This window comes from Oratosquilla oratoria, chromosome 6 (assembly GCF_046742065.1).
Source record: "Oratosquilla oratoria isolate Oo_2021 chromosome 6, ASM4674206v1, whole genome shotgun sequence".
In the NCBI taxonomy this organism is placed as follows: domain Eukaryota; kingdom Metazoa; phylum Arthropoda; class Malacostraca; order Stomatopoda; family Squillidae; genus Oratosquilla; species Oratosquilla oratoria.
In genome coordinates, this window is record NC_134782.1 from 74,290,770 (window position 1) to 74,309,322 (window position 18,553).

At 41.5% G+C, this 18,553-nt stretch overlaps 1 protein-coding gene across 1 annotated transcript in view; it reads right to left on the reverse strand.

The window, feature by feature from the left end:
- Positions 1–531: 531 nt before the first annotated feature.
- Utx (Utx histone demethylase) overlaps positions 532–18,553 on the reverse strand; it is a gene marked incomplete in the record, with an annotated part of 415,870 nt that continues 397,848 nt past the window's right edge. The window contains 9 exon segments of the mRNA XM_076187354.1: positions 532–2,054; positions 2,258–2,419; positions 3,472–3,604; positions 7,678–7,888; positions 8,024–8,142; positions 10,912–11,048; positions 11,171–13,385; positions 14,333–14,687; positions 14,821–14,996. Coding sequence (XP_076043469.1) covers positions 1,980–2,054; positions 2,258–2,419; positions 3,472–3,604; positions 7,678–7,888; positions 8,024–8,142; positions 10,912–11,048; positions 11,171–13,385; positions 14,333–14,687; positions 14,821–14,996 — 3,583 coding nt within the window.

The following is an 18,553-nucleotide window of genomic DNA, read 5'->3' on the forward strand; positions in this document are numbered from 1 at the left end:
TACAAGATAGCTCCCCCCCCCCCCAAACTCTTTCAAGAGAAACCAATTCTTAACTCCTAGGAGAGGCAGAGCCAATTTTCTGTGTTCATGACAAGTGGCATGCTCAACAATTCAATTTGTTCATACTGACACTTGTTCAATTACATGGAAAAGCAGCATTGATAGTACACCACTCTAGTACCAGAGTTACAAGATGCATGCTCTACCACTAGTCCACAAACACCCCACATCCATATGTATACATGTGTATGTATGTGTATAGATATGTATGTACACAGGGTACATATACAAACATGAGGTTATATGTATATACACAGTGTGTGTATATTATATATATATATATATTATATATATACATATCTATATATACATACATATATATACATATATTCATACACACACACACATATATATATATTATATATATATATCATACATATATATATATATATCCACACATATATATATATATATTATATATATATACATATATATATATATACACACACACACACATATATATATACATATATATATATACACACATATACATATACATATATATATACACATATACATATACATATATACATATATATATATAATATAATATATATATACACATATTATGTTTGTATTATGTTCCCAATGACCCACATATATCCTTTTTGATTGTGCAGCAACATACTGACAAAGAACATTATTTTGCAGCTAAAGCTCATATCATTTTAATGGAAATTAATAAATTCTACCCAATACCAGCAACATCATCTAACATTTACTAACCCTAGATGGCATAAAATACCAGCTAATATCCAGCTGATAAACCTGTTGTCTAACATTTGGATACTTGATTGTACTATGAGCCCAAAGAGATGACAAGTGTGGCCAACCCTTGGTGGGGACGGTTGTGAAACAGGTCAGGTACGGGATGTTGAGCAAACTCCTTTTCTCAACAATCAAAGAGGCCCTGCACAGCACAGCTCAGCGAGACTTTCGACATCCACTTCACAATCTTCATCCCGTATCTGGAGGAATTGTAGCCACAGTTATGCAAGCATCACAGTCACTATTAGAAAATGACTGTTTTCAGCAAGCAGGATGTGATGGCCCCTCCCTCTTGTTAGGGAGAGGCAGGAAGGGAGGTGGTGGTGATGGCAGTAGACCTTGGCCAGTGTGGCATGGTGGTGGCAGTTAAGAGGCTATCACATGGTCAACTCATGGCAGTGACGGGTGGCTGCAATTTGCACACTACACTCCTATACTAACACTACACATACAGCCAGTCTCTTGCCTGGTAACTTTCTTAAACCAAATGCAACATTTGGTCCTTAGATAAAATAAATAACACTCACAATAGAAGTGACTAACCACAAGTCACTACATCCCTACACCTAAAATTATTATTTGCCAGAGATGAAGAGGAGCAGTCATTCAGCTGTCAGTTTCCAATACCAGATTTTGTAATGGTACATTATTTATTAACAAGGATTCACTGGGGTGCCACTTAACATCTTACCCAAAGCCTGAATATTTAAGCTCCATCATGGTTCACGTTGCTGGTAATCCTTGAGTCAGGTGAGATCAATGTATTATGCAATCAAACACAGGTGGTTTTCCTCCATAGAAATGCTTGTGTATCACTAGTAGTTTTCACTTTAATGCCCAAAACAGCTTCTTGCTCAACTGCACAACACAGAAGCTGTAAGTGTCCTTGGTTGATGGTACCATAGAACCACACCTGAGCCAAAGCCACAGCACTTATGTAAACCAACTTCACTCGATATGATCTCTGCTAGGCAGCAGGTGTAGTCCTTGTCATCCATGTTCAAACACTTTGGAGCATCATCTGTCTCATTATACACAGTAAAGGTGTCAACACACTACAGCCCTAAACAGAGCAACCATCAACCAACATAACCAAGGTTGGCATGGAGAGTAAGGGAGGAAGAAGAGGCCCCTATAGTGTGTGGGTGAGGTCACGTTAGGCTTGAACTCATTGAGACTGGTGAGGGCGTTGGAACCTGATGGCCTCCTGTTACAGTCCCTTGGTTCTGCAATACAAGAGGCTGAGTTTTAATTGTCTGCCAATGTTCTATCTATACTATACAAACATACACAAGCAAGGCCTTAATCCACTTTATATGGGGAGTAGCCAGACTTAAGTACATTTTATGTCTCAACTATACAAGAGCAAAAAAATATACGAGAGGGGCTAAAAACAAAAATACTAGTCCTCTACAAGAAATTAACTTACTGGATGAAGAACAAAGTTGTCATATACTTGACAGAGGTCCTTCAGATGGTATTCCTCCAAAACAACAAAGCCTTCCAGACGAGGGCTTTGACGACGCCCACAGTCAACACAGTGGACCACATGTCGACGATCTTGTTCTTTGACAAATAATACATTGAACACCTGCAAGGTAAATAGCAATCAATATAAATATGCTCCCTAATCAACAATATTATCATTAACATTTTGAATAAAGGCATTACTGCCACACATGTATCAAAAGGCCCTTCCCCCCTACAGGTTGGGTGGCCAAGTCAAAGCATATATACAACCTTCACCCACACCACACTCATTGTTGCCCTTTCTATTTTGGCTCCTTGTGGATAAAGTCATCCCTGTCCCCTGCCCACTACTTTGGTTCACAGCAATGCAGCAAGATACAGCAGGGCCAACAGGTCATTACAAGGCAACCCCACCCCCACTCTACCACTCCTGAATGTACAGAGCTGATAAGAGATAATCCCTTTGGGCATTGTCAATTTCTCATCCATTCAACCCCTCTCCACTCCATTTACACATTTCTTGCCCTCCTATTTCCATGATCAACAGATATTCCTATGACACGAAGCCCTAATACCTCTTTGTGTTCTCCTCAAGTCTACTCTATGTTCCTATGCCTTCCAATGTACAAACCAACATCAAAAATAAAATCCATTTAAAACCTCCCTCCCTCCTTCCCACATGCACCTGAGGGATGAATAGTTATCCTGTTCCTCATCACATTTCTTGGGTTACATGCAACACAGCAAGCCACATTTCTTCCATAGCAAAGGCCAACTGCTGAAACCGATTTACTCCCACTGCTTCACATGGCAATCATTTTCCTCGTGTATTAAAAAATTATGAAACTAGAAAATCGCTTCAGGCTGCATCATCCCAACATCCATTAACAATCTACCTCCATTAATTCCCATACCCCCAACTTTCTTCCTTGCTGAACATACCACATTTACCCAAAGCCACTTCATCAATCTCTTTCTAAGTCTTCTGTTTCAGCTCACTCCCTTCCTGCAATCACTTTTCATATACCAAACCCCCTCAGCACTTTCTTTTCCTATATACTGCTTTCTTCCCATGCCCAATCTGCTTCACTTCCACATTTCTCATGATCTATTCTTGTAACAGGTATTCATATTTCTCAAACACCTCATGAAATTAACATATTGGAAACTTACCTCAACTTCACATATACCACAATAATGTGATGCTTCATTTTTCGCTCGTCCATGAAACTTAGTTTCCAAACCACAAGATTTAACAAACTCGAGAGACAAGCCCACTTGGCGTATTGCTCGCATTAAACAGCCCCTGAAGAGAAAAAAAGTTTACCATAATATGAATTCAAATAACTTATACAAGTGTAGTTCACCATTTAAAATAATCAACTTCCATTAAATTCATTAGAATGGTTGATGAGACTGTTTAATGTGTGTCTATGGGAAGTTGTTGTTGTTGTTGTCGTTCCCTAGACTGTCTGTCCGAGCAGTCCCGTCTCCCCAAGGAAGGCCACAGCCGAAACTGGGTTTTCCCACAAATCCTTTATAGAGTGTATGTTGTGTTGTTTGCGTGCATGATTGTGTATAATGCAGTCTTCCATTATGTGTTGTATGGTATGGGGTGAAGTGTTACATCCTGGGTAGCTGTTCACAACACGGTCGTCCAGCCTCTTCTGGTAGCTTAGAAGTGCTGGGTGGTGACCGCATCGCAGTCTGGCCAAGTGGACTCTGTCCTTACGTGGGAGAGAGGATTCAGAAGGGTGGATATCAGGGGGTCTGGCATGCAGCAGTGTGTTGTCTTTCAGTGTGTTAATGGAGCGGTGAGTGATATGATTATGAATATGTTTCCGGAGGCTGGTATTTGGTGGTTGTGGAGGAAGAGAAGAGAGTATCTGTGTGTAATAAAGGTCTATGGGTGTAGTTTTAATGTTTCTTGGTGTGTGTGGGTGTTCTGCTATGTAGTGTAGCGGGTGTGATGTGTTTGTGGTGGCTGCAGCAAGTGTTTGTGTGCCTCTCATGTCGAGGTGGTCCTTGACTTTGAGGACTTTTGTTTCATGGTGTAAATGGTCTGTAGGTGATGTATTTGTGCAGCCTGTAATTGTTTTTAGGGCTTTGTTTTGTATGATTTGAAGGGTGTTGTGGTGTGTCTCACTGAGATTAGGAGCCCATGCAGGACTCGCATAATTCATCACTGAGCGTATGCATTGTTTGTATATTGTTATATTAGTTTCTTTGTTTTGTCCAAATGTTGTTCCAGTGATTGACTTAAGTGCGTTAAGTCTAGGTGTGCATTTGTTTTTTATGTTTGTGAGGTGTTGTTTGAAAGACATGGATGTATCGTATGTTACACCAAGAATTTTCGGTGTGTTTGTGTGTGGTATTAGAGTGTTGTTGATGTAGAGATGAGGTATGTATTTGTGTTCTTTTGTCCAGTTGGTGAGAAGTGTTGCTGTAGATTTGGTTGGAGCTATTTTGAGTCTGTTTGTGATGAACCATGTGTTGAGTGTGTCAAGGTAAGGCTGGATTATTTCTGCAGCTTTGTCTGTGTTACGATGTGTGCATGTGATTGTTATGTCGTCTGCGTAGGAAGAGATTTGTATTTCTGAGGTGTCTGGCGTGGGTAAGTCATGCATGTATAGATTAAATAATGTGGGGGATAGAACTGAGCCCTGTGGTACTCCGTTCTTAATGTTTCTGATGTGCGATGATTGGCCATTATATGACACATGAGCATTCCTGCCTGCCAGATAATTGGCCAGCCATCTTTTGGTGTTATTGTGCATGTCTGTGTTATATATTTTATTTGTTAGGTTGTGGCGGGGGATAGCATCAAAAGCTTTACTAATGTCCAATGTTATAAGAAGTGTTCTGTGGTGGGGCCTATCTGAATTGATGCCATCTAAAATTCTTTGTGTGAGGTTTGTCAGAAGAGTGTTTGTGGAGTGTAGTGGCCTAAAACCGTGTTGTGAGTCAGCAAGGGGAATATATGGTGTGACAAGTTTAAGTATTAGGCGTTCAATGACTTTAGAGGGGGTGCAGAGAAGTGTGATTGGGCGGTGCGATGTTGGGATTGTTGGGTCTTTGTTCGGTTTTGGAATGGTGATTATTTTACCATGCTTCCAGATGTCGGGTATAGTGTTGTGTGAATAGCTGTAGTTTGCAATGTTTGTGAGTGCGTGTATACCTTGTGGTCCAATGTGTTTTAGGTGGATGTTGCTTATGTTATCAGGGCCACAGGCAGATGAGTGCTTGAGACTATGCATTATGAGTTTTGTCTGACTGTCTATGAAGGGTGTATAGTCTGAGTCTGTGGGAAAGTCTTTCTTACGTCGAATGGTGCGTCGGTCGTCAGGGTGAGATGTAAGATGGCTCGTCTGTGCAAAATGACGTATGAGTGCGTTTGCTTGTTGTCTATTTGAGGGTAGATTATCTGTTGTTGTGATTATTGCTGCGTGAGAGCGTGTAGTGTTAGTGTTGGATAGTGTGATGCTGTTGAGTGTTTTGTACAATTTGCTGGTGTTTGTTTTGTGATCAAGTGTATTGATAAAGTTTTGCCAATTTTGTGTTTTTTGTTCATGTATTTTATTGGCAATCACAGTGTTTAGTGTTTGTATTTGGTCTGCTATGTTTTGAGGGATAGGTGTGGGGGTATCGTGTTTAAGTGTGTCACGTTGTCTGATGAGGCCTTGGATTTCTGGTGTGAAGTTGGGGTTGTGTGATTTTCTGTTGCCTCTAGGGATGTATCTCTTGTCTGCGTTTTGTATGATTGTATTAAAAGCGTGCACAGCATTGTTTATGTTTGTGATTGGTGTACTGTTAAGTGTTTCAAAATGTTGTTCTGTCTCTTCATTAAAGGCTTCCCAGTTAGCTCTCTTGTAATTGGTGTAAGTGTGTCTGTGGCCAGCTGGGGTGCATCTTGTTTTGGTGGTGATGATGATTGGAAGGTGGTCAGAACCAAGGGCACCGACCACTCTCCATGATGTTGTTGGGGTTAGGCAGGGGGAGCAAAAGGTGATATCAGGAGAGGAGGGAGTGTAGAGGGCTTGGTATGGGATATGTGTATGATTATGCGTGTTGTTCATGATAGTCAATGAGTCGAATTGAGTCTGTATATCAAGCCCTCTGTCTGTGTCAGGGTTGTCGACAAACCAGGCAGACGACTTGGCGTTGAAGTCACCACCCATGATCAGGTCGGGGATTGAGGTTAGTTGGCTGAGTTGAGGTCTGAAGGTGGTTGGAACTGTGGGGGATGATTGGGGGGGAATGTACATGTTAACTATTGTTAGTGTTGAATTGTTGCCTGTGCGGATACGAATGGATTGGGTTTCTGTTGTGTTATCTGTGGTAGGGAGGAGAATTTTGGTTGTGGCACTTGTGTCCACAAAACAGATGGAATGGTGGATCAGGGTGATGAGTCCACCGCCATTGCCGTCAGTCCGGTCTTGTCTGATGGTGGTGTAATTATGAAATGATGGTGTTTTGTGTGAGTGTCTTAATTTTGTTTCTTGTAGAATTGCAATGTGTATGTTGTGTTGTTTAAGAAAGTGTTCAAGTTCATGTTTTTTAGTGTTAATACCGTCAATGTTGTGTTGTAATATGTTGATGTTGTGTGTTCTGTATGTGTTGTATGTTGCCGTTTGGGGTTGAGGTTGGGGTGGTAGTGGGGAAGGTGTAGGATCTGGGTCAGAGGGGGGGAAAGGAGAGATCGGGGACAAAGGAAGGGGAGTACTAATCGGGGGTAAGGGCAAAGGGAAATTGGGAGTGGGTAAGGGTGTTGGCTGTGGTTGGGGAGGTGGGATTGGGGTTACTGGAGGGCAGGTAGAACATGTCCAAGTGTTTGTGTATTGGTTTGTGTCAGCAAGTGTTGTACAAGTGAGGTGGGCCCAGTTTTTGCACATATTGCACTGAACTGAGCCCTTTGTCTGTCTGCTCGAAGTAATGGGTTTAGAGCATGTTGGGCATGTGTATTTTGTGGTGGGCCCAGGATTGCTCTCTACATCTATATGGGAAGTAATAATAACTGTTGCCTCAAGTTTCATACATACATACCAAAAGGCCTTTTCCCCTTTATACAGGCAATGGCAAACCAAAGCATGCACCCACCCTTCACCCACATCACATTCACTTATTTTCCCTTTTATATTAGCTTTTTGTAGATGAAGGGCTATCAATGTCCCTCCACCCATTGCCCAGGTCAGAAGCCCACAATTACTTTCATCTTCCTCCTCCACATATATCGTCTCAAACTACTATGAACTCTTTTAAATATGGTAGTTTAGCCTATGCATATATATCTATATACCAAGGGTTTTTCCCCCCCTTATTAGGTAGGCAGCCAAGTCAAAAGGCATGTACCTATCTACGTGTATAAATTTAAGTACTTACTTGATTGTATCAAAGAGCTTTGAATCTGAAACTTTTATGTTGCGTGCCAAGTTCCAAGAAAGGTGAACCATTGGAACTATGGACTTGAAGCTCTGCAGTTTATTCCATTCATAACGCTCAAGACCAAGATGATACTGTCGAGCAGTTAATGGACCGACATTCCATGCAATGTTGTTGCACCATCCTACTGCTTGTACCCAATGTACACAACCTGAAACACAGTCAACTTCAATTTAAAACTTGGTCCATGTTAAAAAAAAAATTAATACAACATATGTAAACAAGTTAAAATACATGAACAACTGAACTACACACAACTACTCTACTGAAGTGCTCAATTACATACCTGAATTAACCCAAACCATGTCTCCGGGTTTTTGCATGAACCTGTATACTGGAACATTCTCTTCATACAATTCTTGTAAGTCTGGCCACCATGAGCCATGCAGGTAATTTGTTCCATTCCTAGAATTTGAACAAGTTATCACAATTAAACATATTAGAGGACATAAGTGCAGTGAGATACAGAAGGTTATCTGCATATTACATTTTTATGCTCACACATACTACCTCACCCCCCATCCACCCGCCCATTCCACCTCATGCAATCACATCATCATCCATATACAACCATTCTCCATTCACCCGTCTTCTGTCCTCTCCCGTCCTTCCTCAACAGACATTCCTCTCTTCCCCAAAGCCCCCTTCACCCCATCCATCCACTGCTTCTGACCCAGGGCAGTGGACAAGGTGCAGGGATGACCCGTCATTCAGGAGGTGCTAAGATAAGAGGGAGGGTGGAGGGGTGTGGAGTGTATTCAGGGATGGAATGGGTGGGAATGTTTTTATGCCTTTTTTGGGGGGGGCTACCCCCCTTGTAAGGGGGAAAAAGCCTTGGTATATGTATGTATGTATGTACATTTTTATACTTGGGTGCAAATATGAAAGAATGAGTGAAGAAAGACTGGTAAAAGAGGTGTGGAAGGCAGATGTGGAGGGAGTGAACATGAGGGGACGTCCTAGGATGAGGTGGATGGATGGGGTGAAGGGGGCTTTGGGGAAAAGGGGAATGTCTGTTGAGGAAGGATGGGAGAGGACAGAAGATAGGGGTGAATGGAGAATGGTTGTATATGGATGATGTTGTGATAGCATGAGGTGGAATGGGCGGGGGGATGGGGGGTGAGGTAGTATGTGTGAGCAAAATTTGACGCAGCCCGAAGGGAATTCTCCCCGTCCTCTCATTTTATGCAATGGGGGGACAAAGAGGGGGGGGGTCGCCGATTTAATGAAGCGGCCTTGCTGTGGATGTGCTGTGTCTTGCGACACTGCTTCTGACCCAGGGCAGTGAACAAGGTGCAGGGATGACCCGTCATTCAGGAGGTGCTAAGATAAGAGGGAGGGTGGAGGGGTTTGGAGTGTATTCAGGGATGGAATGGGTGGGAATGATTTTATGCCTTTTTCTTTTGGGCTACCCCCTTGTAAGGGGGAGAAAGCCTTGGTATATGTATGTATGTATGTATGTATGCAAATATGATGGAAAAGGGAGTGGAGGTGGAGGTAGAATGTAGATTGAGAGAAGCAAGTAAATGCTTTGGGCGAACAAAAAGTGTAAGGAAAAATAGACATTTGGGAATGGATGCTAAGAGGAGATTGAAGAAATAATTGTGCCACCAGCAATGTACTGGGCAGAAACATGGAACATAAGAGGAAGAGGAGTTTAAATGTGTTTGAGAGAGGTGCCTGAGAAGTAAGATAGGGGTTACTAGGCTGGACAGGGTGAGAAACGAGGAGATGAGGTGGACAGGGGTGGAAAGGGAATTGGGAGATAGGGTTGATGAAAGAGTATTGGGATGGTTTGGACACATGGAAAGAAAGAATGAAGAAAGATTAGTACAAGAGATGTGGAAGGCAGAGGTGTAAGGAGTGAACATGAGGGGGTGACCAAGGATGAGATGGATGGATGGGGTAAAAGGGGCATTGGGAAAGAGGGGGATGTCTGTTGAGGAAGGACAGGAGAGGACAGAAGATGATGTGAATGGAGAATGGTTGTGTATGGATGATGCTGAGTATGTGAGAAAAATAAATTGACAGCCTAAAGGGATTTCTCCCAGTCTTCTCCATTTCTGCAAGAGGGGATGGAGGGGGGGGCGTGCCAATTTAATGAAGTGCCCTTGCTGTGGATATGCTGTGTCTTGCAACACTGTTTCTGACCCAGGATGGGATAAAAGGGGCACTGGGAAAGAGGGAAATGTCTGTTGAGGAAGGACGGGAGAGGAGAGAAGATATGGGTGAATGGAGAATGGTTGTGTATAGATGATGCTGTGATGCATGAAGGGGCGTGGGTGGGGGATGGGGGGGTGGGACAGTATGTGTGAAAAATAAATTGATGCACCCTACAGGGATTTCTCCCCATCTTCTCCCTTTCTGCAAGAGGGGATGGAGAGGGGTCGCCAATTTAATGAAGTGGCCTTGCTGTGGATGTGCTGTGTCTTGCAACATCGCTTCTGATGCAGGATGGGGTAAATGGGGCATTGGGAAAGAGGGGACTGTTTGTTGAGGAAGGACGTAAGAGGACAAACGATATGGGTGAATGGAGAATGGTTGTGTATGGATAATGATGATGTGATGCATGAGGGGGAGTGGGTGGGGATGGGGGGGTGAGGGAGCATGTATGAAAAAATAAATTGACACAGCCTAACGGGATTTCTCTCTATCTGTATGAAGGGATGGAGAGGGGAGGGGGGGGTTACCAATTTAATGAAGCGGGCTTCCTGTGGATGTGCAGTGTCTTGCGATACTACTTCTGACCCAAGGCAGTGAGCAAGATGCAGAGATGACCAATCATCCAGGAGGACCCAAGATAAGAGAGGGAGGGAGGTGGATGGGAGTGGATTTTATGCCTTTGTTTTTTGGGCTACCTCCCTTGTAAGGAAGAATGATCCTTTTGTATACTTATGTACATTTTTAATACATGTAACAAAACTAACAAGCCTATATCATGGGCTTCTTCCCCCTTATAAGGAAGGTAGTCAGCTAAGGCATGCATGCATGCACCTACCCACCCCAACCCATTCCACTCCCATCTACCACCCATTTGTTTCCCTTTCCAAAACCTAAGACTTTTGTGTATATAAAGGATAACACTTTGACCAGTTAATTGATCACCTATCCCTTCAAATAAGGCTTAATGCTTCTAAAAAACTAGTGGAAACAACTGCTTTAAACAATACTTACTTTTCACAAAGATTACTGATAACACCCCAGTAGGCATCAGGTATAGCAAACCACTCACAGTCCCCAGGTCCAATGTTGATGTTAATTGAACAGAAATTATTGTTTTCTTGGTGGCCTGGGGTTCGTGAACCTGGAACCTTTAAAACAAATTCCCTAGTTAGTACAAAGCAAGCAACAACTTTCTAAACACCCATAAAAGAATTAATTATGATATAACCATCTATCATGTCATCTATGAACATAACAGATACTTGTTTACCTTTATATAAAGCTGTACTGTGTTCATGCCCAAGATTGGATGCCCTACATGTGAGAGCATATTGCCTGCAGATACTACACGAGCAAAGGCAGGCAATTTGGTCAGCTCCTGCAACTGTGGCCTCCATTTTCTCTCATCTGATAGATCTACATTTGTGCCAAATTTTATTGTTTTATGAGGTCGTTTCTTACTTTTATCTTCAGGTTTATTATTAGTCCCAGCAGCAATCCGATCCTGCTCTTCCTTCAAACTTTCTTGGAAACTAGATGCCTGATATTGTGCATACCTGGCAATTGTGGTATGTGATCTGTGACTTGCACAAGCCCACATTTTTGCATCAGTCACTGGATCTCTGTTTTCATCTGCATCTTGTTTTATCTGTGTTCTTACTTCTACAGTGTGCTCAGGATTAGCTTCAACTAATGTTTTAGTTGAAAATAGACCAAGATCAAGCCTTAATGCTGAAGCAAGACCCCTCACTACTGCAATTGGGTGTTGTAGACAGAACTCTTGGAGCTGGGGTGAAAAGGCAAGTTTTTTATTGTCCAGTAAAACTGATGGCGTTGGAGGCAACAGCTGATCTTTGTTAAGAGTGACCTTTGGAGGTTCTGGTGGTACAGGTGGCACTTGTTTATCATACAGCATACTCAGGTTACGTGCCATGTGTCCTCTGCCTTTGCAAGCACCTAAAATTTCACCTGATGCCATCTGAATACTAATTGGTGGTTCTCCATTATCCACCTCAGTTTTAATGCTTTTATTAATAATATGAACTCTTGGTTTTACATCCACTGATGACTGTGAAGTCTCAACCTTGGGGTCTGGAACTTCCTGTTTAATGAATGCTGCATTATTTGCATTACTTCCATTATTAGTTGTATTGTTGGTCACATTTTCTGCATCAGTAGGAACTGCAGTAGTTGGAGTGGTAGTAGTGGTTGGAGTACTGGCTGTTGTAGATGAAAACTGTGTATTTGGAAGAGCCACTTCAGGTAGCTCTGCCTTATTTAAAGCCTCAATCACATCTTCACCCTGTGCTAGACGATTCAGTAAGTCCTCAGCAAGAGATGTCGCAAATTCTCTATGGCTGATAAGTTCTTGTAGCTCTTGGTCACTGACAGTTGTCTCTGCAAGGTCTTTAGGTATATCATTCATATTGCTGCCACTAAATCCATTGTTGTATGTGTAACCAGTTGTAGTTGCAGGAACACCACCATTGGCATAGGTTCCTGTTTGTCCTATGTACCCAGGAGCTGGTGGAGCCTGAGTATATACAGGATTGGTCTGGCCACTCACACTGAAATTGCTAGTTGGGGTTTGGGGCCTCTGTCCCATAATGTACGTTCGACTAACACCATTGGAAGGTGGCTGGTTATAAGATGGGGCTCCTGTGCCCTGTGGTGCCCCTGGCCGAGTTATCTGTCCTCCCTGTACGTAACCTTGAGTTTGAACTAGATTTGGAGATACTTGTGAAACAGGCACCCCCTGTGGTGTCTGCTGTTGCTGTTGTTGCTGCTGCTGAAGTTGTTGCTGTTGTCTAAGCTGCAACTGGTGCTGTTGCATTAGCCTGAAGCTTTGTTGTAACTGCTGTAACTGCTGCTGCTGTTGCAAAGATAAGTTTGCTTGGTTTTGTTGCAGATAATGTAAAACTTGCATTTGTTGTTGATTCAGGTAGAAATGAGGCCTTGGCTGCTCTCCAATCAGGTCAGCCTTGAAACGTTTAGCCTCATTACCCTGCACAGGGTATGGAGGGGGTGGAGGGCCTCCTGGAGTCCCAGTGGTTGAACCACCATATTGCGCAGGAAGTTTTTGCGTGTGGCTATGAGGGTTAGCTCCAGCTGGGAAACAGGGTTGGACCTGTCTCCCAACTTGCTGGTTCTGCTGCTGCCTACTAGACATCTCTGTAGACACTGGTAGGTTCCAGGCCTCCTCAATGCTAAGCAGCTGTCGGGGCTTGTTGGTCACGCTAGGCATTGGGGCATTGGCTAACTGCTGTTGCAGGAACTTTATGCGAGGAGCAAGGTTTGGATTAATGGCTTTATTTCCTCCACGAGTTGCATTCATATAACAAGCTAGAGCATCTCTTGGCTGGTTGCACGTTTCATATAAAATGCCCAAATTGGTCCAAGCTGCGGTATGACTTTTGTCGTACTGTACTGCACAAATATATGCTTGAAGTGCATCCATAGGCTGGTTCTGATGCTGATAAAGTACTCTGAAAAAATATAAAACTATGTAATATTGTCAAACAAACGGCATTAATACATGCACATACATACATTTTTCAGTCAATAACCAAACTAAGATTATTTTTCTTATCCCCTAATAGATTAAATCTTACCAAAATAATAAAATTCCCCTTATATCTTTCTCTCACATATTTCCTTTATAGCTTTTATTCAATTTCCTGTTCCCCCATCCTCATTCCACTTCCTTTCTTGTTCCTCCAATTCAATGTGTCTCCACTCATTCCTGTCATGCATTTCTTCCTACATTGTTATCACCTTTCTCTTAACTCACATTATGTGTGTGCATGTGTGTTGTGTGTGTGTGTGTGTGTGTGTGTGTGTGTGTGTGTGTGTGTGTGTGTGTGTGTGTGTGTGTGTGTGTGTGTGTGTGTGTGCGCGCGTGCATGTGCATATTTACCTAACCATAGTATACAGGAAAAGGAGCAACACTTGTTGGGTCCTGTCTCCTATTCTCTAATTATTATCCTACATAGCCTCAAATTCATGTACAGTTCCAACTTAATCTATATCCTTGATTTCCAATTCTCATATTTAGATTTAAACTTTTTTATTGTTTCAGCTTGGACTATATCACTTCCTAAGCTAGGTATTTTTGCATTATTTATTCACATCCTCTAAACATGTCAACTTTCTCAATTTGCTCCCATAACCTATTAAACCCCTCCCATCTTTTATCAGGAGATGTCTTCTGTCAATACAATCTATCCTCTTTAGTGACCTGAATACTGTAATCATCCTCTCTTTCTCTTCAATCTTTCAAAGTTGGCAGACCCAGTGCTTTTAGTCTTTCCTTATATGGTTTATCTGCCATGCTAGGGACCAATTTGGTTGCTGCCCTTTATATTCCCTTGAACTTGCTTATGTCTTTCACATATAAGGATAAAAGACATCAGGAACAATTACAAATACATACCCTATGGAGCACCAGGTATCTGCATTTCCTTCACATTTGTCCACAGAATTTCTGTATGCAATGAAGGCATCATGAACTTTCCCAATAGCAGAGTAGCAACGTCCAAGTAAATACAGACTTTGGCCACTCTTTGGGTCTGATTCAATGGAAGCCTTGAGGTACTGAATGGCAGTGTGTTCCCTAGTTGTCTTCTCTCCTAATGCATCTACAGTGTGGTGCATCCATCCCAATTGCCGCTGGATATCTGCTCGTAGGTGAGTGGGTAGATCAGGTTCTTCAAGCAATGCTTCATACGACTCTCTGGCAACTCTATGCTTGGACTGCAGTTCATACAGATGTGCAATGTGAAATCGTACTGCAAAAAAATAATCCATTATATTGAAAATAATTATTTAAATCACAAGATCTTAACATATTGGAACCATCAATGTCAAACATTAAATTTCACACTAAAACAGTACCACCCTACTCCAGCTTTTGACACGTACTTTCAAGTTTTGAGAATGTGCATGGTCCAGCGTCATTCAGTGCTAACTGAAAGTGCTTCAAAGATAATTCATAGTCATTTTGGACTTTGAGCATCAATCCAAGGCGCAGATGAACTTCATTAGCTCGACTGAACCCAGGCTCGATGTATAACACTTGTTGGAAGGACTTAATGGCCCTGCAAGAAAAAATAAAATAGATAAATACAATAAATACATAAATTTAAAATAATGGAAATCTAGTTAGGAGCAAATAATGTAATTAATTATCCACCTCAAGCTCAATTAACATAATAACATGCAATGAGCAAACCTAACAAGTTGATACATTAACAAAAGTAATTCCATCAGAAAGCTAACATTCTATCTCCCAATTTTCCTTATATTACAAATTACAAACAATTTAATTAGAGCTGTATACATTTATTGGAAGGATGAACAGCCAAATAATGAAAAAATAATACCTTAGAATACAAAATGTGTCTGCTTCAATGAATATACTTTTCGTGTATCAGGACACATGCCGATACAAAAGAACATCTAGCCACTCTCTCTCTTCAACCATGTATACAACTAGGTACTGTGCATACACAGTTATTAATTATACCTGTTGCCTTAGATTTCACACAGTGGAATTCTGCAGCCCTACAGACATTAGCAACAGTCCTTAGGCCCTCCTACAAATACCACTTTTATTGAAATGGTTCTTATGACAAGAATATATACCCTTGAATCACTGGGAAGGGGGAGACAAGTAAAAGTGACATGTTTTGATCATGTGATCAAAACTAAGTGATCATCTTATGGAGTATTGATCAGTCTACGTGATTATTTTGCACTCCTAGTTTTATCTAAAGGTATTTTCTGTTTCAGTTTGTTGTACTGTGGTAGGCTACTGTATGACAACTGTAGTGCATGCACTTGGGCAAAAAGTGTTTATCATCCATCCACACAATCTGAGGCAAGGAATTCCATAAGATCTATATCAATTTGATGCCCACAACAGACAGCTAAAAAATGTTTTTCCCCCAAATGAAGAATGGAAAGCCAGCAAAGTCTCTGGCAGGAGGATACAGCCCAATGAAAGTTCCAGAGGACAGTTTCATATTTATTGAGAAGACCAAGGCTCTCCACATGTTTTAGTGGCCACACTTTCTATAAAAGATTAGGAGTTATTTACAGAAGTGAGTGGATGGCAAATTCAAAGGTGCATCTCCACCTGAGCATTAAAAGTACTGGTGAGGATGGCTCTGTTGATGTGGAAACTGCCTGTCACTTCCCCAATGAAATGATGATCAATGAGAAGGGCTACTTTTCAAACATGTGTTCAACATGGGTCTGTTCTGGCAAATCTTCTGATGTCTAAAGCAGGAACCAGGGTTCAAGGCCTGGAAAGAGGAGTTCTGCTGAAGTTTGAAGGATAGAGAATCATTATGGAGTGGTTCAAGAGCTATATGCCTCATCCCAAATGCCAAGGGCTACCTCAAGAGCAAGATGCATGTGTAAGCCTTGTACAAACTTGCACAATTTCACCTAATATGTTTAGGGCAAGTTCTCTATTAAGATACACAAGGATAAGCTGTGCTTCATACAGCTGATTGTTGTGAAGACTAATCAGGAGTCCGCAAATCTTGGCTCGTGTAACCAATCACTGAGATTGACCCCAGGAAACAACCAATCATCTACCAGCTCATTCGGGCACCTACATCTGCAATTGTCATACTGAAATTATATTGATACTTAACACGAGTAGCCAGATAGTACCAGGTGGACGGAAAAGAAGACTTACAAGCCACTTAATGTTGTGCAAAAATTCCTCTTCAATAATTCTAATCAGGCCTATTCAAAATTGTAATAACACATTCTAGCATTTTCCACATCCCCATTGAATGAACAAAGCAAAGGAAAACAACACTATCCTTTCTATAGTTGTGCATGGTAGAAACATGGTTATTATTGTATATACAGTAGCGAGCATAAGTTAAGGGACAGTAAAACACTCTGAATAAATCTTTATTGTAACTTAAGTATTTAATCAAGAGACCTGTAAACTGACACAGATTTACATACACTTCTAGTATGAATTCTGATGAAGTTTTAAAGCAATAGATAGACCGGTTAGTAAATAAGCAGAAGAATAGCACAACAGTTACATTTCCATGTAGTGCAAAAGTTAAGGGACACATAAAAAAATGCAACCAAAAACCTTGTTGATGTCAATTTAACTCTTATTTGTAAGCATTTATAAGACTTTCTGCATCAAGCCAATTATAGCTTAAGCTTGTACATTATTGGAACGCCTTAAAATCCATCATGGCGCCTGCAAAACGTCAACAAGTGTCTGAAGCAGAGAGAAACCGCATTGTGTCTTTACACAAAGATGAATTATCACTTTCAGAGATTTCACGTGCAATAGGGAGATCTCGCAGTATCGTGGAACGCATTGTAGCTAGATTCAAACAGTCAGGAAACGTTAAAAATTTGCCAAAGACCGGCAGACCTCGAAAAACCAATGCGAGAGAGGACAGAATGATGGTGAGACAGAGCATGCAGGACCGTTTTAAGACTGCAGCTGAAATTTCTCGCGAGATGGGTGAAACTTCCAGTTGCACAGTGTCTCGATTTACGGTTTCACGTCGACTGAAGCAAGCTGGTTTGTTGGCACGTGTCCCTGCTGAGAAGCCTTTGATCTCAAAGAAAAATAAAAAACTACGTCTTCAGTTTGCCCAAGAACATGTTGTATGCTCGGACGCACAGTGGGCTACAGTTCATTTCAGTGATGAATCCAAGTTTAATGTGATCGGGTCTGATGGAAAAAAGTATGGCAGACGCAAATTAGGTGAAAGGTTGTCTCCAAAGTGCGTCAAAAAGACAGTGAAATTTAGAGGAGGTAGTGTGACGGTGTGGGGAGCCATTTCTGCTGCCGGGCCTGGACCGCTTGTTCGCCTGCATGGTACAGTAAATGCAGCTGTATACAAGGAGCTACTTCGACAGCATGCGCTACCAAGTTTACGAGCTGCAGCTGCACAACCACCCATTTTCATGCAAGATAATGCTCCTTGCCACAAAGCCAAGTCCTTTACCACATTCTTGAGGGACGAGGGGATATCAGTTATGAATTGGCCAGCCCAAAGCCCTGGTCTTAATCCAATAGAAAACATATGGAAGATCATTGGAGAACGTGCGAAGCCAAAAATCCAGAAAAACAGGACAAACTATGGGAATATTTGGAAGAAGAGTGGAAAAAGTTGACTCCGGAGTTTTGTAGAACATTAATAGGTTACTGTGGTAAACGATGCAATGAGGTTATTCAGAACAAGGGTATGTTCACCAATTATTGATATTCTTGATATTTTTTGATGGTGTCCCTTAACTTTTGCACTACATGGAAATGTAACTGTTATACTATTCTTCTACTTATTTACTAACCGGTCTATCTATTGCTTTGAAACTTCATCAGAATTCATAATGGAAGTGTATGTAAATCTGTGTCAGTTTACAGGTCTCTTGATTAAATACTTAAGTTACAAGAAAGATTTATTCAGAAAGTGTTTTACTGTCCCTTAACTTATGCTCGCTACTGTACATCACCTTAAGAGTACACAATTTTTTGCTACTGTGGTACATGTTACAATGAAAAAGAATGATGTACATACTATCAGGTACTGGATTACATTGCAGCACTTCAATCTTAAAGTGCATTTACTACCTTTCAGCATTTTCAAAACTATGAAAC